Here is a 25,014-nt window from a genome sequence, read left to right on the forward strand (position 1 = left end):
GATTCAGTCTCTGGTCTTAACTCGGTCCGAACAACATCTCTGTGGTGTAGCCGGTTCACATTTCTAGCGTGACTCATCCAATAGTCTTTCCCTTGGCTTAACAGCTTGAACTTCCGTCCTGCTGAACCAGCAGTGCTGACTTTTACAAACAGCTGGACTGCCTTGGTAATTTTTCCTACTTTCCAACTGATTTGGCCTCCTTCGTAGGGCCCACGTGCATGATCTGATAGAAGTGATAATGATTTAGATGGTTATCGTCTTCTGCTTCGTCTTTTTCTTTTCTGCTTCTTGGAGACTCTCGGGGCTCCCTTATCAGCTGCCAGCTGTAGCGCCACCATCTCCCTATGTTCCTTAGACTTTAAGTGCTTCATCCTGATTTCTGCACTTTGGGAGTTTTCATCACAAGCTGGGCAGACCAAGTCCTCGTAATATTCTGTGTCACTCAACAGGTCATGGTAATATTCGGTGTCATCCTGAGCTAGTCTAGCGAGAGGGCCTGCTACTTCTTCCTTGCCCAACTGGACGTTAGCCGACTGTTGTTCCCTCCCTAGACATCTTTCCTGAAGAGACTTCTTCATGCGTTCATATTCATCCCGCTCTTCCTGGGTTTCCTGCCAATCCTTCACTAATGACCTCATTTGTGATTCCAATACTTCCCCTTCCATCGGGGATTGATTGATCGGGCTATTCAATCCTTCTACTGGAGCAGCTGTTTCAACATTCTGTAGTTCCCATTGACGTGATTCAGCGTACTTTCGGCAGCCCCGTAAAATCTGTGTTGCAACCTCAACTATTCCCCAAACTTTTGAGAGCTCCGAACCCCTTCCCTTTGAAGATTGAAGCTCGTGTTCAAATGGTTCCCCTTGCAGAGTCTTGTCTCTCAGCATATGAAGGAGTTGGCTGACCGTTAACTCTTCCACGGGGACCCTGTGGATCAGAGTCTTCTCCATTTCATCCACCTTTTCCTCCAATGCTTTCACCTTTTTTTCCTCTTGTACTTTGGCTTTAAGCGCTCGGAGAAGTTGCGCCTTGATGCTCTCTAGCTCATGTTCAGGGGCCATTCTTACAGTCTCTGTGTTTCTTACAGTTGCCTTTTCTTTCACTGAAAGAATTCCCAGTTGAATCTGTTCTTCAAGTTGTTGAACCTCGGTCATTGCCGCCTCATATTTGTCTTGGGTTTCCTTCAATATTTTTATGAGTTCTTGGACATCTTGACTTTCATGTTCTGCCATGTCTTTCACCTCTAATTTCTCATCTATGGATGGAACTTCTACCGATGAGTCTGTCTTGGCCTTGAGCTCATTAAGAATTTCCTGCAGCCTTTGGACTTCTTGTTCATGTTCAACCTTTAGTTGCTCATATGCTTCCACTGAAACTAGCTTTTCGGAGGTTGCCGAGTTAACCCCCTCCAGGATTGTAGCCTGGGCCTGTTCCTTCAACTTCTCAAACTCTGCTTGTAAGGAGTCGTAGAGAAGAACTGGAATAAAATCCTGGCTTCCTGAAGATTCCTCTTCATTTGCTTCTTTCTGCAAATATTCTAACTCCTGAACATCATAAGGGAGATGTGATCGGTGATTGGCCACGATGGCTCTATGGTCGCTCTCTGCTTGAGCTAGCTGCTTCTGTTGTCTTTCCAGATTCTCCCATTCGGTGTCATAGAACTTTTTCATTGTTTTCATCTCTTGTACGAGACGGTAACTCAATTGTTCTAATTGTTGTCGTGATTTGAAATAAAGTTGAGTCCGAGCTCGGTGTTCTTCCGTCATGGATATGTCCTTAAACTGAACAGACTCAGAATTCTCTGTCAAACTATGTTGTCGTTGTTCAGTGGAGCTCTGTTCTGAAACTTTGTTCTTCTCTGAAGCACAAGCCTTTCTGCATGCCTTCGTTTTTCCAACCTTAGTCGGCAAGTCCATTTTAGCCTTGTCTTTCACATTTGGGTTGGTCTTATCGTCATCCGATTCAGAATCTGAGCTGATTGTCTGCACCGAGTCCTCACTCGTTATGGCTTTTAGATAGGGCCATTCCATGTCTATTTTCTTGATCCACTCCTGTCCTAGAAGTGGTGGTCCTCCCTCAGGTAGTACGTATAAGTTCATTCTTGGGTGTTCTTTACCCCTATCTCTCACCTTGACTCTTATCTTTCCCATGGGGTATACTTTATGCCCCGTGTATGTCTGCAATACGAACTTGGTATCCCTTAAGGGTATATGTGAGAATAGCTGGTGGTAATCCCTTCGATTTATGACTGATAGAGCTGATCCAGTGTCCAACTCCATTTTCACTTGGACTCCAGCTATTTTTAGCATGACCCAGATAGTTTGTAGGTCAGCTTCCTTACTCACATTGTGAATTCTCAGACTACCCAGCTCCTGGCCATTTGGGTCTGAGTCCGAATTCTGTTCGTCTGAACTCTTCTCAGCCACCTTGTGTACCTTGTTGTACTTTTCCTGTGATGGCTTCCTTTGGCTGTTGGTCCTTTGGTTGTTGGTCTTCTTCCCTGACCTTAGCTATGTGACCCAGTTTGCCACATTTCCTACATTCCTGGTTCTTAAACCAGCATTGGTTCTGGTCGTGTGTTGTCTTCCCACAACGATAGCATTTTGTTGTTGTCGAGGTAATTTGATCCACACTGAGTGCCGCTGTCTTTAGCTGCATTTCCGCAGTTCCCTTCGCTGCGGCTTCGTGCGATGCTGCAATAAGGACAGCCCTGTCAAGTGTAAGGTCGTTCTCTTCGAGTAGTCGCTTTTGCGTTCCTTCCTTTGCCAATCCGCACACGAACTTGTCTCGCAATGCCTCTGTCAGATTCCCTCCAAACTGGCAGTATTTCGCTAGTCTACGCAGTTCGACCAAGTATTCTGCGTTGCTTTCGTCTTTCCGTTGCGTTCTCGCATAGAATTTGAATCGTTCCGCCAACATCAACGGTGTGGGGTTCAAGTGATCCTTCAGAACAGTCACAATATCATCGAAAGTCTGATCCGCCGGTTTAGCTGGTGCTAGTAGATGCTTCAAGAGCCCGTATGTCTTCGCGCCCATCGAGTTTAGCAAGGTTATAGCTTTGTCATCTTCTTCTATTTTATTGGCCTCACCATAGATCTCAATGCGTTCCACATACGTGGCCCAGTCTTCTACCTCGGAATTAAAATCGTTGATGTTACCACGCTTGGGCATCTTCCTCGCTTCCTGATAACACCACGGATTATTTCTTTAAATTTTCTTTTTTTTTTCAAGATGGCGGTTCCCGCGAAAATGGCGGTTTCCCGCGCTTATCTTCTCTCCCCGCCCACTTCAATGGCGGTTTCCCGCTTCTGTCTTCTTCCCCGCCTAATGGCGGCTTCCCGCGTTTCTTCCCTAGCGGGAGGGGTACACTTTCCCCACGGGCGACGGCCGCTGGCTTTCAGGTTCACAGCCTGCGCGTCAGCTTCAGTGCTTTCCCTTTTCTCGGCAGGGCAACCGGCGCTGGGTACACCCCGTTGACGGCGAACAGTTTCAGCCGCTGGGCTGGCTCTCGCTCAGTTCCCCTTGCTCGGGCTCTGTCTCTCTCCCGCTCGCTCGGCTCTACCGGCGCTGGGTACACCCCGTTGACGGAGAACAGTTTCAGCCGCTGGACTGGCTCTCGCTCAGTCTCCCTTGGTCGGCTCTGCCTCTCCCGCTCGCTCGGCTCCCAATCGCGCCTCCCAGCCCTCTCGCAGTCCGGTGCTTCCCTCCCCGGCTGCGGCTGAGTTTATCTCTTCCCGCGCCTACGTTCCCGGTCGCAGCGCTTCGTGGCTTCGATCGCTGCCCGGCCTTTTTCGCCGGTCGCGGTCTAGCTGTCTCACGACGCCGTTGCGTCCCCCAGCCTGTCTGTACCGCGGCTTCCTTGCTCCACGCTGCCCCAGTCTCAGCGCCTCTGGACCCGACTTCTGTCCGGCTCCTTTCCCCCTCGACCGTGGTCGAGTGCACCGCCCTTATCCTCCGGTTATTCTTTTTACTTTCCCTTACTCACAGTCACCGTGGCCGCCTTGCTTCTCGTGCTGATCGGCTCACTCCTCACCGTGGCAGAAGGGACAGTCAGTGCCTGTTGCTGATGGAAGTCTTTGTCTCTAAATTCTTCCTCCTTTCTAGTTCTGCAGCCTCGAGTTTTCTCCCAGCAGAACGACGAGGGCGGTTGCCTCTTCTCGACGCTCGTTAACTGCTTCGGAAGTATTGTTGCCGCAGGGTACGATCGGACTCGTCGCCACTGTAAAGTCTGTGGGTTGTTTAGTTAATTAATGCACAGACTCCAAGAGTAACTTAAAACAGGACTTTACTATTCGAAGGTCAGGGCGAATCTGCCCAATAATTCCTGACACAACACTTATATACTGGTGTGGTCACCGTCGGTATTACAGTATACAGAAGCCAAACAAAGTAGTGCCACACCTAAAATAGTTCTCTTAAAGGTGAACGGTTACATACAATAGTTCTCTTAAAGGTAGACGGGTACATACACTACAGGCACTTTGGGTGATTTCAGGAACATTTATCAAATGGGGTTCGCCTTCAAGTCCTTTTGATGGTGTGGACTTTTCAATGAATCTTTCTGGGGTGGAGTTACTCTAAACACTTCACTCTTTGTAACTTTGGGAGTGAATTTCTGTGGAGGTTCTCCTGCTCGTTGGCCATAACTTTGGGGAAAAAGAGCCACAAAAACCTGGAAAAATGACATTCTTCCAGGGTTTCTGCAGCTCTTCCACAGAAGTTATGGCAAATGAGTGAACGAATCTCCGTGGAAATTTACCTCCCAATTCTTTTGCTTGATCGTAATCTATATCTCTGCATTGTAGTTATTTCAGAATTCCTGTTTTTTTTTTGTGTATGTAAACCCAGTGTTGCTTTCTAACCTTTAGCCCAGGACAACAATTGTAAGTAATGGCTTGCTCGAGGACCATACTTGGAAATATCCTAACAAGTTGTAACATAGAGTGATGTGACCCGGATCAGTGCCGCTAACTCCCCACTCAATGAGCTCCTGATTTCAATTGTGTTGCGCTGGGCAGTTGCCAAATGGCCTTTCATTTGTACTAAGAATGCTATATTTTAACAGCTTTTGGCCTCTGGATAGCAAAGTAGAAGGAACAGAATCAGATTCTAGATTTGGCAACATCCCTCAGCCAAGTAGGCTAGGAATGCAGGCCCAGAGTCTAGGAACAAACAAATTTGCCAGAGGCTCTCGCTGAGGTGAGGCAGACCACTATCCCTAGATTGTATAGTGAGACTACTGATTTACCCACTCAACACATGAGGATTTATAACCAGGCTCCTGGTGTGTCCAAAGCCATACACTGTGCAGTTTTGCAAGACTGCATCTGGTTTGGAGTCTTGTTGGCGGTGAGCACTAGACAGGGCTGCAACATTATAGCCTGAATCTCTGATCCTCAATGGACCCATCGCAAGGCTACGCACTGACAGCTCAGTCTCGCAAAATTACCATCATGTAAAGCTGGTGTCCAATGAGCCTGCAATTCAGTCGTGTTCTGAGAAGGATCCGAAACAAAGGGTAGACACTTCCCCAGTGGGAGGGACAGACCTCCTGGGACACCTATGGGCGCCTCATTGCTATTAGTTACAGAGGGGAATAGCAGAGAGCTGAAGGCAGATTGCCCATCTACCCTGTCAGCAGTGGCATGGAGTGCAGCACAGAGATCCAAAGAGGGGAAATGAAAAGACATTTTTTTTTTTAAAGCCCCCCGCACCCCCCATCTAAATTTTTTTAACTTTTAGATGTTTTTGGGTTTGGACCAGTGTTGGTAGGTGTAATAGAATCTCAGTACATTAAGTCAGAAACCAGTAATTATTAGCCTGAAGTTCAACTGCAGCCGCAGGTACAAATGCAACTGTGGTCCTTTTTTACATTTTTGACTTATTCTCACTTCTTTTAATCATTGTGGAGCTACTCTGACTATGTTCAAAGCCAATTTGTAATTTTACATGTAATGAGTTTTTGTTACTGTTCCTGTTAGTATTTAAGCTAAGATTATAAATTTAATACCAACCCGAGGATAGAGAATCCTTCAGTTATAAATTTATTCACAACCATAAAGGGGCAACGTGTTTTACTTTTAGCTCAGTAGTTACAGGATACCTACGAGCAGTTAATAAAAATGTCAAGCCAATATAATTATCCCAGGTTAACTTGATAGATTTGCAGCCTGATGTGGCTATACATCACAGCTCTAAGGATGAAAAATTATTGGACCTGCTTTAACTGATACCAGTTGGAAGCAAACTTGGTTCTTTGGAGAGAAAAACAGAAAATGCTGGAAATGCTCAGCAGGTCAGGCAGCATCTGTGGAGAGAGAAACAGAGTTAATGGGGGGTAATTTTAATCCTCAAAAATAGGTTTGGGTCAGGTGGTAAGTAATAATGTTAAACATTTCAAACGCGCCTTGAACCCGCCCACTTTCAGTTTTAACGGTGGTTGGATGAGGGGTGGGCGACCATCAGGAGGCAGGTCAGTCATTGAAAACTTTTAAGGAGGTGGTGTGCCTCCATTTTTAACAAGGTTTCTATTTTTAACTACAGTGGAACGGGTTTCCTGGGCCCCGGGAAACCCGGCAAGTCAAAGGAGGCGAGAAGGGCCAGATCCATGAGGTAGAAACATAGAAACATAGAAGATAGGAGCAGGAGTAGGCCATTCAGCCCTTCGAGCCTGCTCCGCCATTCAATGAGATCATGGCTGATCATCCAAACTCAGTACCCTGTCCCTGCCTTCTCCCCATATCCCTTGATCCCTTTAGCCTTAAGAAATATATCCAACTTTTTCTTGAATATATTTAATGAACTGGCCTCCACCGCCCTCTGTGGCAGAGAATTCCACAGGTTCACCACTCTCTGGGTGAAGAAATTCCTCCTCATTTCAGTCCTAAATGGCTTACCCCTTATCCTTAGACTATGACCCCTGGTTCTGGCTCCCCGGCCATCAGAAACATCCTTCCTGCATCTAGTCTGTCCAGGCCTGACAGAATTTTATAGGTTTCGATGAGATCCCCTCTCAATCTTCTAAACTCCAGTGAGTATAAGCCCAATCGACACAATCTCTCCTCATACGTCATTCCTGCCATCCCAGGTATCAACCTGGTGAATCTTCGCTGCACTCCTTCCATGGCAAGGACGTCCTTCCTCAGGTAAGGCGACCAAAACTGCACACAGTATTCAAGGTGCGGTCTCACCAAGGCCCTGTACAACTGTAGCAAGATATCCTTGTTCCTGTACTCGAACCCTCTTGCTACGAAGGCCAACATACCATTTGCCTTCTTAACTACCTGCTGCACCTGCATGCTTACCTTCAGCGACTGGTGCACAAGAACACCCAGGTCTCTTTGCACTTCCCCTTCTCCCAATCTATTGCCATTCAAATAATTATCTGCCTTCCTGTTTTTGCCACCAAAGTGGATAACCTCACATTTATCCACATTATCGTGCATTTGCCATTTTTCTGCCCAATCACCCAACCTGTCCAAATCGTACTGGAGTTTCACGACATCCTCCTCACAGCTTACCCTCCCACCCAGCTTTGTGTCGTCTGCAAATTTGGAGATATTACATCCAATTCCCTCGTCCAGATCATTAATATATATTGTGAACAGCTGGGGTCCTAGGACCGATCCTTGCGGTACCCCACTAGTCACTGCCTGCCACTCGGAGAACGACCCGTTTATTCCAACTCTTTGCTTTCTGTCCGCCAGCCAGTTCTCTATCCAAGTCAATACCTTGCCCCCAATCCCATGTGCCTTAATTTTGCACGCTAATCTCTTATGTGGGATCATATCGAAAGCCTTCTGAAAGTCCAAATACACTACATCCACTGGTTCTCCCACAGCTTGTGGGCCAGGAGGAGCAGGAGTGTTTCCTCCAGGCCCAACAAGTAACACTGTAAACCTCTCTTTCCCCCACCCCCCACCCTCAACTCCACAATATCCCCCCCACCCAGCAGGATCTCTTTCCTCCCAACACCACTAAACCTACCTCCTCCTGGGCTGCAGCCTTGCACCGCTGCCTTCCATGTTCCAACAGGCAGCCAAGCCTGTTTATCAGACTGGCTGTCAGGCGAGGAACCTGGGGGAGAAAAAAATCTCACACACGTATGGAGTTAAAAGTCCACGGCGTTTGGAGAAACCCATGCTTTTGGGTTTCCTGAGCATAACTCCACATCCCGCTCCGAAACCATGCGCCAATAAATTTCGGGGCAAATGTTTCTGGTTGATGACCTTTCAGTGCTGATGAAAGGTCATCGACCTGAAACGTTGGGCTGGATTTTCCCGGGTCCCACCCGCACGGTGCGGGGTGACCTGGGAGACGGACGGCTGGATTTTCCAAACCCCGTGGAGGCGGGCATGGAGGGGGGATGACCGGTAAACTCGGAGAAAGCTTCACAGAGCTGTCAAACGCTGACATTTCTTCTTTGAAGAAATCTTGACAGATAGCACGTCTGCCGTTGACGTGCTCTGTCAGTGACTTCCTCCCTAATTGGCCTGCTGAGCCCGCAGGGCGGGCTTAACAAGCTCAATCAAGGGAAAAACCCTCTGGTTGGCCAGGCGAGGATGGAGGCGGGACATTGACACGACAAGCAGCTGTCCCGCCTCCATTCACAAAGTCCAGCCTGGAAGTTCAGGTTTAACTCCACAGCGTGTGTGCGACGTGAAGGGTTGGTTCCCCACCCGGAAGTCGGCCTGATTGACAGGCTGTCTTCCATTCATGCGGGCAACACGGACAAGGAGGCCACAGGACAAGGTAAGTGCTGGGCCCAGGATGGTTGCGGGGGGGCGTCCAAGGCTGAGAGGGGGGTCCGATCCCCAACCCCAGAGGAGGGGGTACAATCCCTGACCCCCAGGGGGGGTGTGGGGGGTGAGATCGATCACGACCCCGCGGCTGAGTTGCGATCCTGGGGGGGGGGGGGTCCAATCCCTGACCCCAGAGCCGAGTCACGATCCGGGGGGCGGGGTCCGATCCCTGGGAGGTGCAGGCTGATGGTGGGGGAGCTTGGGGGGGTCAGGAGGAAGCATTCCTGCTCCTCCAGGCCCACAAGGATTGCTCCCCAAGGCTGAGGCCGCCTCGGTGCAGCCACTGGGAATCCCGAGCCCCGGGATCCCTGGCCGCCTGCAGTAAAACCTGTAAAGCAGGTTGAAGTAAAGGCTTCAGGCCTCATTATTATATTTACATTGCCAACCTGCCTCCTCACAGCTGGTTGGCAGCCCACACAATACAAGAACTCATCAAACTACAGAGAATGTTAGTGTTTGACAGCTTCACAGAATTGTCAAATGATGACAATTCATCTGTCAAAAAATTTTGACAGATTAAACGTCATATGCTGACATTCTCTGTAACCAGCTTCCCCTTAATTGGCCTGCTAAACCCGCTGGGCGGGCTTAACAAGGTCAATCAAGGGAAAATAGCGTGGGTTGGCCAGAAGTCGATGGAGGCGGGGCTAAAACCCGACAAGTGGGAGTCCCACCTCCAAAAGCGCCCCATTGGCAAAATCCAACCCTAGGTTTGTAAGTGTGCTTCTGACACCTAGTGGTAGACCTCAGTATTGCAAAGTTATTTTGTAGTGACAGCTTTGCTTGTGACACCTCGTGGTGGACCCCAGTACCGCATATTGACAGCTATGTGAACACTTGAATGTATGACTGATTCTAACACTAGTCTGAATACTACAAGGTAAATCTTGCAAATGCACTGTCACAGAGCCTCAACCACTGTGACAATTCCCCATAATTTTCCATCCAGACTAAGGGGAGGACCCCCATGACTTCCTGATATGTGCTCCTTGCAAGAGAGGCCTCACGTTGAGAGCATGAATTTGGAAACTGTATCCGCAAATCTGACTGTTGCTGTTACTTGTGCAGTTTACCTTGCAGCACAGTTGCTGAAGTCAGGAGTGCTGCCGGCAGCAATGCTATAAGGTAAATGTACTATGAATGTGTATTTCTACCACCGCTCAATCCATAGTCAGACTAGTCTATCTTAAAACAGTTCGCAAACTGCAGTGAATTTCAGCAAATTTCCACAATTTCCTGAGCTGCATCTGGACTACTTTAATGTTGGACCTGGGAAATGGGAGGGAAACACAATAAAGCTATTCCCCCCCAATTAGCTGTCTGTTGCCAGCGTCAGGTATGATTGTCCTCTCACTTTCTTTGCACTTGAAAGCCAGAGTGCCTGGAGTTTCTGATGTTGCTTCAATGCTTTGTGATGGTTGAACTGAATCAACTGAAAGTAAGTGCTTTGAGAGGATAGCCATCCTCATCTTATAGCCTAAACAGCTTTAGTTCTCATTCCCAATAGACATTAGAATTGCAGTAAAACAGAAAATGCTGGAAAAACTCAGCAGGCCAGGCAACATCTGTGGAGAGAAATTAGAGTCAACGTTTCGGGTCAAAACCCTTTATCAAGACTTTAACAATTGCATTAGTTGTCAACTGACTTTAATCAGGAGATCAGAGATTGGCGCTTATAGATCAGCACCACTTAGACCAGTAATTTGAATGGAAAGCACTGCAAATTCTAAATCTCTGGGAACTTGCAGGTGTAACATAAGCAACACTGGAGTCAGAGTGCCGTTCTGATAGGCAGCCCTAAAAGTTAAACCATTTAATTGGCTAACCTAAAGACCTAATTGTTATTTTTTTTCATCTTTCTTAGATGTCATGCTGACAAAGAGAGACCTCCTTATGGATCCCATGTCCCACCCATTACACTCCAATGCCACAGGTATTACAGACTCACTGCTGAAGATAAAAGAATACAGTTGAGTCAAATTTCCGTTCAGTCCTGTAACACGGGTATATTTATTAGTTACTCTCCCACAAGCAAGGGATTAATAATAACTGGCCATTTTGTTGTTTAAGTACAGTACATCAGAGATCCAAAGTTCATTTTACTTCCCGTGCATAATCCTGGCAGAAGGGGCATATTTAAAATATATCTAGGACAGCCTTAGCCAGTGTTTCCAACAACCCAATGGGAAGTAAGGAAGTTTGTAAAAATGTAGTATTGTGAAACGCCTTAATCTGACTCGTCTGAAGTTGGACTGGGAGTTGGAAGAAATACATGTTATTGTTGCATTTCTTTGCAGCATTTAACCCTTTTTCCCAGCCTGGAATTTCCTTCATTGGTACAACCTGGAAGTTACACCTGAAACTGTGCCCAAAGCTACACCCGATGTCAAATTACGCCTAAGTAGCCTTCCAATCTCTAATACACTGGAACTTAAAATGGACATAAATGGGGATAAGGAGTCCGGGTGCAAGGAAAGGCCAAACCCACAGTAGTATGTTTCTTCCTTGAGTCTTAAAATTTAAGTTTCAACTCATTTAATCATCATTCAGGCACAGCATGTTTAAGAATCTGCAATTGGTAAAGTTTTTCAAATTTGAATGTGACTTGTACTTAAAAAAAATACATTAAAAGAAACAGAAAACGCAAAGCAGGTCTCAGTGAGGATAATTATTTTTAAACGCTTAACATATTGCAATCAAAAGACCAGAAAAATGAATTTGTTTCCTGCTGCGCTTGTAAATCTGGTCACAAAGATGAGCGACCCCCCGAGCAAACGCACTTGGAGGATACTCACACTTGAGAGTTGGGGGGGCGTGACCAGTTTTGTGGGCAGAGATTTGTTCGGAGGGAGGGCTTGATGGACTGGTGTAAAAGATCGCGGAGACTTGACCATATTGTAATTATGCGCGTAACTCACTTATGCCCAAAGTCCGCAATGTTTTAAGCCACATAATTTGTTTGCACCCAGATTACGAGTGCATCTGGGCGCGAATGCAGAGGAAACTCCAGGCCCCCAATGTTGCCTGAAGCAGAAAGTCCTGTGCAGCATGTCAATAGCTGCTGGTGGCTAAGTGCTCAGCCATCCGATACAGGCCTTCCGATACGGTTTACACGTTACTAACCTCCATGGACATTCAACAGTCACATGGGACGGGGTGGGGGCCAGACTTCAAAGTTGTGGTCATGGCTTCTAAAGAACTGTTTACACACAAGCCCTAGGAGTCGAGATAAACAGAAGCATTTCTATTTGAATTTATTCTGGAGAATGCAAACATACCTTGGAGGAGGAGACTATGCAGCTTCAAGCCTTTGAACATAATGAGGATGGTAAACAGTGAACTTGCTATTTTGGGTGGAATTCTGATTACATAGGGGATTTGCTATGACATTGCTCATGTTAAGTCAAATAATGCACTACTTTATCACAACACAGTATTATACCGAGTAAAATACAATGCATTGTTCTGCTAACACGCAGCTGTGTTGAATTGGCCTGTCCCTTAAGGCCACAAAATCTAATTAATATAAACCCTGAGGTTCATTAGAGGTGACTTGCTGTTAGTGAGTAAAGTTTGTAGATTGGCAGGTATTTGTAAATTGGCAGGTGCATGAAATGACTTTTCCCTTTGTACTTTTGACACTAGGGCACCCCCCATCCTAGCTCTGAACTCCCATCTCTCTCTAGTTTCTCTCCCATGCCCTTTCCGAGCTCAATTTGCCTTGGAGACCCACGTCTTGCTCCCTTGACCCCATTATACTAAACTTCTGACCACCAACATCCCTTCCTGACCTCCATGCTATCAGACATTATAAATTGGTCACTGTCCTTAGCCACTGTCCTCTCCTTTTCAAAATCACTGTTGTCACCCACCTCCTCAATAAATACACCTTTGACATCTCTGTCCTCTTAGCTACTTCCCATCTCTAGCCACTTTTTCCTCTCAAGTCCTTGAATATGTTACCTCCTAAATGCATGCCCATCTCTTTTGTAACTCCATGTTGGTGTTAGGAAAGATAATGCAATCTTTACTCAAAGATGTAGTAGAAAAACATCTAGAAACTGAAAATATAATAGAGCAGTCAGCACGGATTCCAAAAGGGAAGGTCATGTTTGACCAACCTTATTGAATTCTTTGAAGAAGTAGCAGAAAAGGTAGGTTAAGGATGCTGTAGTAGACGTAATATATTTGGATTTCCATAAAGCCTTTGATGAGGTACTGCATAGCAGACTCATGAATAAGGTCAGTGGACAAGTAGCAGAATGGATAGCAACCTGGCTCCAAAACAGAAAACAGAGAGTAGGGGTTAAAGTAGTTTCTCAGATTGGCAAATGGTGGGAAGTGGTGTTCCACAAGGATCTGTGCTGGGCCCATTGTTGTTCACCATTTACATAAATGATTTGGAATGGAAGTACAATTTCAAAATTTGCAGATGACACCAAATTGGGGGGTGTAATTAATAGAGGGGAGGACTGTGACAAAATATAGGAAGACATAAATGACCTTGCAGAATGGGCCTGTAATTGGCAAATGAACTTCAATATAGACAAGTATGAGGTAGTACATTTTGGCAGGAAGAATAAGTAGGTCACATACTCTTTGGAAAATAAGGGCTGGATTTTGCCAGTGAGGAGCTTTTGGAGGTGGGACTCCCACTTGTCGGGTTTCAGTCCCGCCTTTGACAGATGAATTGCTATCATTTGACAGCTCTGTGAAGCTGTCAAACACTAACATTCTCTGTGGTTTGATGAATTCTTGAATTCAAGACTCATCAAACCTCTTTCTTTAACAGAAATTAGATGGTTGCTACATTGGAGAATGCAACAGCCATCTGTCATCTCTGCCACAGAGAGGCGACACTCTCCGCATACCCAACTCTTGAAGCCTGCGGGAATAAACAAAGGTAAGTAAACTTTTTCTAACACTTTCCACTTAGCTCACACACTCACCTCTCCACACTTGCACCTATCACTTACCTTCACAGCGCACTTTTGCACCCCTCCGACCCCCGTAGACCCACTGCTCACCTTGGTGACCCTGGCGGGGTTCGCAGCCTTCAGGAAGTCCGCACTTGTGTGGGTAAAATGGGGATAATCCTGTTATCCACTTAACAGGCAGATAAGTGGAACTAATCCCCTTCCTGCCTCCAAGGAGATGGGACCCAGCGCGGGTCAACTACCCGCCTCCTGGCGAGATGGCATGGAGGTGGGTTGAGGGCAGGATGGGAACCCGCCCCCAGATTCTGCCATTTTCCCGGCAGTCCCGCCTTCATACCCGCCACCCCAGGGCTGGCAAGATCGCGCTCTAAGGGCTCGATTTTGTTACAGGGTCATGTAATCTGCTTTTCGTGTTAGCCACCCGATTCTAAATCGATGTGGGAGAATGAAGCAATTTTAACTTAAGTGGGCAATTGAGTTCCAGCGTGTGGGAACCCATGGCCCAATTAGTTTTTTCAGTCTGAAGCTCACCTCCGATGTCGTCATCATTGCTGCTGCATTTAAGGTCTGCAACAAGCCTTGCTTCTTCTGCAGACTGCCAACCTTTTGGCCTTTCATGTTAGAGGGACCTAGAGGCAGAATGACCAGCGAGAGACCTAGGTCTGCTCCCAGGTTTGATGACGTCGCCTTGCAAGCTTTAGTGGAGGGAGCAAGAGCCAATAAAGAGGTGCTCTTTCCTTCTTCAGGGAGGAAGAAGCCTCCCCAGCAGACCAAGGCTGTGTGGACCCAGGTGGCCCAGGAGGCCAACTCGTTGTCGCTGACCCGCAGAACCTGGCTTCAGTGCAGGAAGAGGTTTCATGACCTTCTGCACACTGGAAAAGTGAGTATGGCTTTCCCATCACCCTCAATCTGATCCCCATTGCCTCTCCTCATCAGCACTTGGCTTTAGCAATCTCTTACTCCACAACCCACTTGACACTGACATCCATGCACCCTCACCCATTCCCTCTCTCTCTATGGTCACATTCACCTAACTATTCGACTATGCAGCCCTCACACTCCCTATCACTGTGATGCTATGAAAACAACTGACAACACACAGGGAGGGCCCTTGATCTTGCCACCTCACTCCATCTTTGTCTCCTTCTAAGCATCTATGCTATGGATTCTCTACACTCACTCTTTCATTCTCACTCAAACTCCACTTGTCTCCCTCATTGCAGGAAAAGAGAGCTCACAATAAGAGGGAAAGAGCGAGGACAGGAGGAGGGCCACCCTCAGTAGCCCACCTCACCCCTTGGGAGGAGGCGGTCCTGGAGATCGTGGGACTCGAGGATGATGCGCAAGTGGGGGATGGACAGACGGGTGCATCACAGCAAGCTGGTGACAGAATAGTTTTCCATCTCTCTCATTGGCATTGCATGAGTCGCTGATAATGATTCTGAAGCTCTAACAGATGGACTTATGATCATCTGCAATATGCAATGTGCATGTAACCTTGGCATCACATCTCTGATTCTTTTCTTTACTCTCCCACAGGACCATCGACAGCACCTGTCCCCACTAGCCAGGAGGAAGAGCCTGAGCATCCAGACACCTCAGAGGAAGCTGCAACCTCTGAGGGCGCAGCGTCAGCAGAATTCCGCGCACCCAGCACCAGCGCAGACACTCACACCTTGGTGGGACCTTCGCGAGATAGAGTAATGTTGTCACCTGGTGTATCAGAGCTCACAAGTGAGCATAAGCAGATGGTGGAGACAGGGACAGCAGTGGAAAGTCCTCGTCAGAGGGCGCAGGACTCTGCCAGCTCAGCTCAGCTGCATGTCGACCCTTTGCCTCTGGGTCCATCCACAAGATCAGCGGTGCTGGAGCTCCAGGAACAGATGCAGGAGTCTCTGGTAGGTTTTGTCTCCAGGGTCACTGCGAGGGTGGAGTGAATGAAGGAGTCCATTGCAAACATGAGCAGAGCCTTTGTGGAGTCATTGGCGCATGAACGAATCACCATGGAAAGGATGGCAACCTCCATGGAGGTGATAAGTAGCCAGAGTGCAGAAAACTTGGTGAATGTTCTGAATAGAATGACATCTCTGGAGGAGCGATGGTCATCTATTGAACAGAGAAACCAAACCTTCATGGAAGTCCTTCTGAGTAGGACTGCCAGTGCAGATACGGGTCCCCATGGCCCCCCTGATGTGCAGCAAGGTGCTCTCAAGCCACTTGCAAGTGCTGAGGGGGACCTGACCCATGAGAGGGAAGTTAGTGGCAGACATCAAGGAAGTGGGGGCTCCTCTCCAAGCGCTCACACTTCCATGCCACTGCAGAGCTCTCGGTCAGAGCCCCACCAGAGTCCACACCCAACTGAGAGCGGCGTCTCAACCCCTGCACAGCCACAGGAGCAGCAGACTGTTGGCGAGCCCTCAAGGATCGCAACCCCAGAGGACGCCCACCAAAGGTGCCGAGACAGGAGCAAGGGGCCTCCACATCTGCTGAAGCCACAGGGGAAGCACCACGTAGGAGCACGCGTAAGAGAAAGATACTGCACAAATAGTCACAAGGGTAGTCACTTGGGTGAAATTTGATGTTTACTGTTAAATAGCCATCAGATGGTTACTGTAAATAAAAAATCTGATGGCTACTGCTGCAGTTGTGGCGTGTGTCATTTCGCTAATGGGACTTCCACATTGAGGGCTTAGGATTACTTGGTATATGCCTCAGTTGAGGAAGCGCTCAGTGAAGGTGGCGAGAGGAGTTTCCCAGAAGGTCACACTGGAGATGGGTGTCAGGCTCCAAACTTCCACAGCTGTGGTTATGCTTTCTAAAAGTTCCCCCAGACCTGAGACAACAAAGTCCTGCCACCTGCAAATGATGGCTGATCAAATATCCTATTTAATGGTGGAGCTGCAGCTAATAGTCAGCAATCCAATTGTGCTTCTGCCAGGTTTCACCGTTGTGTTTCAGAGCAGGCGTGCTTCACGTCGGAAAAGGGTTAAAATCACTAAGGCCTTTCAAAATGGGATAATAGAGGCAATTTAGGGCTTCTTAAGGGCCTATCCCGCCTCTTGGAGGCGGGACGGAGACGGGAGCAGTAAACACGATTTTTGAAAATTGCTTGGAGGCGGGGTTGGGCCCGCCCGCCACTTTTTGCAATTTTAACACCCCACACGCCTCCATTCCCGCCTCCACGGCCCTGTGAAATTCGAGCCCGATGTGTCTAAATGAGGTTGAGGAACAGAGGGATCTGAGGGTACAGGTACATAAATCACTACAAGTAGCGACGCAGGTTAATAAGGCCATAAAAAAAGCAAACAAAGCACTGGGGTTCATTTCCAGAGGGATAGAATTGAAAAGCAGAGAAATTATGTTAAACTTGTAAAGCACCTTGGTTAGACCACACTTGGAGTACCGTGAATAGTTTTGGTCTCCATATTATAAAAAAGGACATAGAGGCACTGGAAAAGGTGCGAAAAGGATTTACTAGAATGATACCAGAACTGAGAGGTTATACCTATCAGGAAAGGTTGAACAGGCTGGGGCTCTTTTCTCTAGAAAAGAAAAGATTTAGGGGTGACCGGATAGAGATCTTTAAGATTATGAAAGGGTTTGATAGGGTAGCTGCAGATAAAAATTTTCAACTTGTGGGCAAGACCAGAACTAGGGCCATAAATACAAGATAGTCACTAATAAATCCAATAGGGAATTCAGGAGAAACATCTTTACTCAGAGAGTGGTTAGAATGTGGAACTCACTACCAAAAGGAGTAGTTGAGGCGAATAGCTTAGATACATTTAAGGGGAAGCTAGATAAGCACATGAGGGAGAAAGGAATAGACGGATATATTGATGGGATTAGATAAAGAGGCTCGTGTGGAGCATAGTCTGGACTTGTTGGGCCGAATACCCTGTTACTGTGCTGTAAATGCTTTGTAATGTCTGAAATCAGGTTTCCGGCCCCTCCCCCCACTCTAAGCAAAGTCATGAACAACACTCTCTGTGACTGTGACCATGGTGAATTATCCCTCCTCGACTTCTCTGCAGCCTTTGACATGTTCAAATACACCATCTTCCAACAACAGCTCTCCTCCCTTGTCCAGTTTTGTGGGGTTTCCCTCACTTGGATCTACCCTTACCCATCCAATTGTAGCCAGAGGCTCTCTTACAATGGCTTCTGTTGCACCAATTGTCATCTTAGAATACCTCCAGGGATCCATTATTGCCCCCTTCTCTTCCTCATGGGGGTCAGCTGCCACATGTATACTGATGACAGACAGCTCTACCTCTCCACCATCTCTCTCTTTCTCTACTGCCGTTTTTTTTTTGTCAGACTGCTTTTGTAAGACATCCCGTCTTAAATGAGCTGCAAATTCTTCAAGATAAACATTGGGAAGACCGAAGTCATCATCTCCGGCCACCATCACAAACTCCATACCCTTGCAACTTACTCCATTCACCTCCCTGGCCACTTCCTGAGGCTGAATCAGATTGTTTACAATCTTGGCGTCCTACCTGAGCTTCCGACTCCATATTTTTTCCATCAGAAAGACTACCTACTTCCACTTCTGTAACATCGCCTGCCTCTGATCCCACTTTATCCTATCTGTCATTAAAACCCTCATCCATCCATTTGTCATCTCCAGACTTAACTATTCCAATGCAGTCCTGGCCAGTCATCCATCCTCCATTCTTCATAAACTCCAGCTCATTCAAAACTCTTCTGCTCATATCCTATCCTGAACTAAGTACTGTTTACCCATCACTGCTGTCCTCACTAACCTACATTAGCTCCTCCCAACCACCCCCCCCCCCCGCCCCCGCAAAACCTCAAATTTAAAACTCTCATCTCGTGTTGAAATCTCACTGTGGCTTTTCCTCTTTATTTCTGTCACCTCCTCCAGCATGATAAATCCACCCCTCACCCCCAATTGTCTGTTCTTCTGACTCCAGTCTCTTGTACTTCCCATCACCCCGCCATTGGTCACTATGCTTTTGGCCACCTAAGCCCCATGCTCCCTCCTTAAACCCCTCTGCCTCTCCATTTCCCTCTCCTCATTCTGAGACCCTCCTTAAACCCATCTCTTTGACCAAGCTTTTGGTCATCCCTCCTAATATCTCCTTCATTGGCTCAGCCTCCATTTTTAATTATGGCCCTGTGAAGTACTTGGGATGTTTTTCTGTGTTAAAGGCGCAATATAAATGCAAGTTGCTGTTGTTGCTGATGTGAATTCCTTAGGCTTAGTACCAACATGCAATTCATCTATTTTTGGAAGTTTCCATCTCTTATTCTCTCGACCTTCAGTAATTAATTTTGCTTATTAAGTTGAAGGTTGCAAGTGCTGAGGAATGGAACCATTTCCCACTTGGGTTCCTAGTGTCAGCATTAAGTACTTCCAGCTCAGGTGTAACATGGGTTAGATGCAGGGTAAACCTTCCTCTACTCTCCCTCAACAGTATCCCTTAAACACAACCTCAGACAAACACTTCCTGCTGCACCAGTGGGATATTTCCCCAGTGTCAATCCTGGGGTTTTCTGAATTAAATTGCCAATTTAGGAACTTTAAAGCTATGTTCACCAGGGACTCAATTTAGACTTCCCAGATTCATTTCACATAGGATTCTGAGAGCCAGCAGGGAGAGCAGACCTTTATCTTATTAATCTGAGTTTGAGTTGAATGGACAGTGTGCTAACCCATTTTGCTACCCAACACCCCCTCCCCCTGCTTTTTCCCATCACCTAATATCAGTTATTTCCCAGAATGAAAGAAAGTTGGATACTAAGTGGAGCTTGATCTCAATAAATCATCCAGATTTTCTAAGCAACAAAAATTTGTTCTGCTGCTATATGTAACTACCATCCTTGATTTTGTTAATCTTGACGGTTAGAAGTTCTGGCACATTAATAATTGAAGTATAGAAGTGAAGGCAGGAAACTGATGCTAATTTGCCACAGTAGTGCAGTGACCTATATGTATTTATAGCTTTGCCAAATGAGAAAATGAAGCACTTCAATAGTCAGGTACTATCATTAACCTGTAGTAACTCAAGTTGGTGTAGTTCAAATGTCATCATAGTTTTTGCTGACAATTAAAGAAATTATAGTTCTGTATATTTTTTGATTTCGTGAATAGGAATGCCAAACTTCAGGTTCAAAAGGCCAAGCTGTAAATTTTGACCAATTACTTGGTGTGAAAGTACATTGTCAAGATTTTTTGTTGTCATCCTATTGGGCTAGATTTTCGTGGAGCCGCCAGGCGGGGTTTCAGGCGTGTGGGGGGGGGCGGAAATCCCGAATTTGGGGGTCCCGACACCATCCTGCCCAAAACCTCACCCCACGTAAGTTTCAGGGGCGGCGGGTACCCGCCCCGCACTGGGACCCGCCGAAACCAGGCGGGAAGGGATTAGTGCCAATTAACTGCCTGTTAACAGGTAGTTAACAGGCAGTTTTTAGCCTAATCCCTATTTTGAGGGGTTTCGTGTGGGTTTCCCGACGGCTCCAAACCACGCCAGGTTAGAGCAGGCGGGCCGTCGGGTTGAAGGACTTGGAGGGGTCGCGATGTCGGTGCTCAGGTGAGTGATGGGTGCATGAGTGTAAAGGTAAGTGTGTTTGGTGTGTCTAAACTGTGTAAAGAACTTTTACTTACCTGTACTTACCTTAACAGCCTTTTTTCCTGTAGCCGTCGGTAGCCCATCACTCAGCTGGAACTGAAAGCTGAACGGCTGCGATCTGTCAAAAGTGACAGCCTTCAGCTTTGAGTGCCGGTGAGAGTTCTAACTGAGTCTGTGCAGAAGGACTCATGTCAGAACTCAGATGCCTAGAAATTCAGTGGTGTTAGCGTCCACTTAGCGCCTAAAGAGGTCTTTAGCGCTGGCGCTGTTGGTAGCCTGGAATTCAGTGTAGCGCAAATGGTGGCGTTAGCCGGTAGCGCTGCGCCGGCACCGATGACGTCATCGGTGTGCGCAGCGCCCCGGTTTCAACGCGATGCCGGCCCAACGCCCAAATTCACTTGCCGCCGCCTCACCCGTAGCGGGCGCAAGGAGCGTTTGTAAAACGGGGCCTTGCAGCTCCGAGAGGCCGGGGCGTAAAGGTGGAGGTGCGGCCGTCCGCTTTACCGGCGGCCGCTTGGCCGCTCCTTCCTCCCCGGACTCCCACACCACCCCCCCGCGGCATTGGTGTCTGACCCCCGCGAGCCCGGCACTTCTCCGTGGTGCCGGGCTCATTTGCCGGGGGAATCCAGCGGCGATCTCACGGCTGCAGGCAGCTCCTCCTTAAGAGAAGGAGGAAGCCTGCAGTACCCCAGCCTGCCGCACCGCATCGGGTGGCGCAGCGGCAGCTGGACACCTGAAACTGACTTTCAGTGCCCCAAGTGAGGCGGCCAAACCCTGCAATAGCGCCCGCCTCCCTCTTGGGGCGCTGCAACTGAATTTCAGGCGGGCGCTACGGGAATCCGGGCGAGTGCTAAATTTCGGGTGCTAAACACCTGGCGCGGCGATAGCGAAATTCTAGGCCAGAGTGTCAGTGTTTCACAGCTTCAAACAGCTGTGAAACCCTGATATTTCATCTGTCAAGAACTCTTGACAGATGAAATTGCAGTCTGTGGACGTCACCTGTTGCCGGGTGGCCCTTAATTGGCCTGAAGGTCAATCAAGGGAAAATCACGCGGATTGGCCGGACGTCGAAGTAGGCGGGTCAAAAACCCGAAAGGGGAAGTCCCGTCTTCTTCCCAATAGGTTTGGGAAAATCTACCCCACTGTATTTCATATACTTTTTAACAGGTTTTTTACTAGTAAAGCACAAATTTAGGACTGATGTCAGGAAGCTCTTTGTGACACAGAGTTAACAAAACAGGTGAAATACTGTTAATGGAGCCATTTAGAAAACAATTGGACATCGTAATGCAAGGGCTGTAGGATTTTTTCAGGGTGGGCCAAATGGCTTTGATCAATCTGTTTATTTTTGTGATCAGAATCTAATGGAAGAAGGAACAAATTTACATTTATATAGCAGCTTTTACGACCTTAGGGCATCCCAAAGTGCTTCACAGCCAAATAAGTATTTTTGAAGTGTCTGCACTCTTGCAATGTAGGGCACATGGCAGCCAATTTGCGCAAAGCAATTACATAAATGAACAGATAATCTGTTTCTTTTTAGTGATGTTGATTGAGGAATAACTATCGGTCAGGGCATAAAGTAAACTCTAATACAAAAGCAAAATACTGTGGATGCTGGAAATCTGAAATAAAAACAGAAAATGCTGGAAATACTCAGCAGGTCAGGCAGCATCTGTGGTGAAAGAAACAGAGTTAATGTTTCAGGTCGATGTCCTTTCATCAGAACTGGAAAAAGTTAGAGATGTAACAGGTTTTAAGGCAGCATCTGTAGAGAGAGAAACAAGAAGTTCTGCTCTTCTCTCTGACGGGATTTCCGTTTGTCAGAGGAACAACACCCCGTCTTTCGATAAGGCACTTTACAGCCTTCTGGACTCAACATTGAGTTCAACAATTTCAGACCGTAACCTCGGCCCCATCATTATTTTTTTTCTCTCTCTCACATGGCAGCTGTCGATCATTCTGCCAGTGCCATTTACACTTCATCTAGAGCCATCTTTTGTTTCTTATCTTATCCCATTACCATCTCCTTTTGCCTTGCACCATCATCCCTTTTGTCTCTTAATCTCTCCTGCCTTCCATCCTATCACAGACCTTCCCTTTTGTTCTTTCCTCCCCTCCCCGCTCTCCCTACCCCTACACTTGCTTAAAAACCTGTTACATCTCCAACTTTTTCCAGTTCTGACGAAGGGTCATCAACCTGAAACGTTAACTCTGTTTCTCTCTCCACAGATGTTGCCTGACCTACTGAGTATTTCCAGCATTTTCTGTTTTTATTTTATAAACATAGAAACATAGAAGATAGGAGTAGGAGTAGGCCATTCGGCCCCTCGAGCCACTTCCTTAAGTACCCTAGGATGTAGATTATCAGGCCCTGGGGATTTATCAGCCTATAAAGAGAACTCACCTGCTCTTCTTCAAATAGTGCCATTACATCCACCTGTGAGAACAGACAGGACCTTGGTTTAACATCTCATACAAAAGCTGACAGTACAGCACTCCCTCAGTACTTCACTGAAGTGTCAGCCTAGCTTATGTGCTGAAGTGGGTTTGGACCCACAACCTTCTAACTCAGATGAGAATGCTACCACTGAGCCAAGGATGACCACTTTAATCCTCTCTTTTTACACTGCTGATTGACCTGTTCATTTTTAATTCAAAATTCTAGTACAGGAAACTTTTTTTATCCGGCACGGACGGGACCAACGTGGTGCCGATTCATCAAAAATTCCGGATAACCGAAAGCTATAGTAAAAGATATGGAGCTGAGAGCTCTGTATAAAGCAACAAACCCTGTTGCTTAGCAACAGGTTCAGAACAATGGCCACAAGTTGCATGCGTCTCTGTAGCTTAGCAACAGCTGCAGCCATACCCTTGCACAGCAACAGATGGAGGAAGGCAAGTAATGAAAGTTACCTGAACCTACTCCTGAATTTTGCCGGTTAACTGAGATTTCCGGTTATTTAGGTGCTGGTAAATCGAAAGTTTCCTGTATTCATAGGTTTTCATTTTATCACAAATAATGCATATAAACAACTCTTTTATCTGAAGGATCTATCTGACACGAGTAGAAATATGATTTTGTATTTTTCTTGTCATAAGGGGTGTACAGGTCACTGCTGCTCAGCGGTGAATAGATCCTGCATTATAATGTGAACAACCATCAAGGAACATGAGAAATTTTAACTTTCATGCTGCACTCAGGTGCCAACTCATTTCGGGAAGGGGCTGGAAATAGGCATCAGAGCCCCAATTTGCATAGGCAATGGGTCTAATGCCTGGACGACTACAGGGCACCCTAACCAGTATGGCGTGTGGAACATACCTGGTGTGGAATGAGCACGCGCACACCGCGCACTATATTGGACCCTTCAGCACCTGAAAAATGGAGGCTGTTCCATCCAATTGCTAGGCATTTCTGGAGAGAGAAAGGATTGAGGTATATGGCAAGAAGGCAGGTAAATGGAGTTAATCTCTGAACAAGGGAAAGTTTCTCCTGTTACTAATGATTCTTACGATTTTTAGAAAAGAAGATTGAGGGGTGACCTGATAGAGGTCTTTAAGATTATGAAAGGCTTTGATAGGGTAGATGTAGAGAAGATTTTTCAACTTGCGGATGAGACTAGAACTAGGGGCCATAAATATAAGATAGTTACTAACAATGCTCCCTTTAAGCTGCGCGGCCGCCCAGCCCTCTGGAGGTCCCGCGCAGACAGATCGCCGGCTTTTAAAGGGAAAAACTGCGCACGCGCGGAACTTTGAATGGGCCACGCGGCCCAAAAGAAAATTAGAGGGAACATTGGTCACTAATAAATCAAATCGGGAATTCAGGAGAATCTTCTTTACCCAGAGAGTGGTTGGAATGTGGAATTCACTACCACAGGGAGTAGTTGAGGCAGATAGCATAGATGTATTTAAGGGGAATCTAGATAAACACATGAGGAAAGAAAGGATATATTTATGGGATTAGATAAAGAAGATGAAGAGGCTTGTGTGGAGCATAAACACTGATGAGACCAGAACTAGGGGCCATAACTATAAGATAGTAACTAATAAATCCAATAAGGAATTCAGGAGAAACGACTTTACCCAGAGAGTGGTTAGAATGTGGAACTCGCTACCACAAGGAGTAGTCGAGGCGAATAGCATAGATCCATTTAAGGAGAAGCTAGATAAGCACATGAGGGAGAAAGGAATAGAAGATGTTTTCTAAAGTAAATATGGAAATCGGGAAATGTTTTTGCTTTGTTGCACACATTGTGATTATGATAAACATTTAGTGAGCGGACCTGCACTCCCCACGCTATCTTCAGTATACTGTGTTTGTTCCAGTGTATGGGTTATTTGTCACACTTGGTTCTGCAGTATTTAGATCCTGCGGATTGATTAACTTCTTTTCAAGTCACACTCGTGCTAATTCCCCAGTGGGTAAGTACACTGACCAATGGGGTACCGAGCCCATACAGACCGGAAGATCCCAGGTTTCATTCTGTGTCCGTGCTGAATTCGTTTATCTCCGTGGCCCTTCTACAGAGGAAGAAAACAAATGGTCACGGTTCCTGATTCTGATCACTACACTTTGCTGGAAAATGTATACATGCACGTGGTGGATGAGGACAGGCTTGGGCTCAACAGGTGACAAAGGTGATGCCTTAGGGGGGATTAAATACGTGGGGT

At 46.9% G+C, this 25,014-nt stretch overlaps 1 protein-coding gene across 1 annotated transcript in view; it reads left to right on the top strand.

Moving 5' to 3' along the window:
• Positions 1 to 25,014, top strand: part of LOC147121021 (ALK tyrosine kinase receptor-like) — a 970,192-nt gene that overhangs the window by 723,136 nt on the left and 222,042 nt on the right. Inside the window, exon 11 of the mRNA XM_085977636.1 lies at positions 10,666 to 10,734. Within this exon, the coding sequence (XP_085833762.1) occupies positions 10,666 to 10,734 (69 nt within the window). The remainder of the gene's footprint in view (positions 1 to 10,665; positions 10,735 to 25,014) is intronic.

Source organism: Somniosus microcephalus, chromosome 3 (genome assembly GCF_052327205.1).
Source record: "Somniosus microcephalus isolate GS21.2 chromosome 3, FLI_Smic_1.0, whole genome shotgun sequence".
Lineage (NCBI taxonomy): Eukaryota > Metazoa > Chordata > Chondrichthyes > Squaliformes > Somniosidae > Somniosus > Somniosus microcephalus.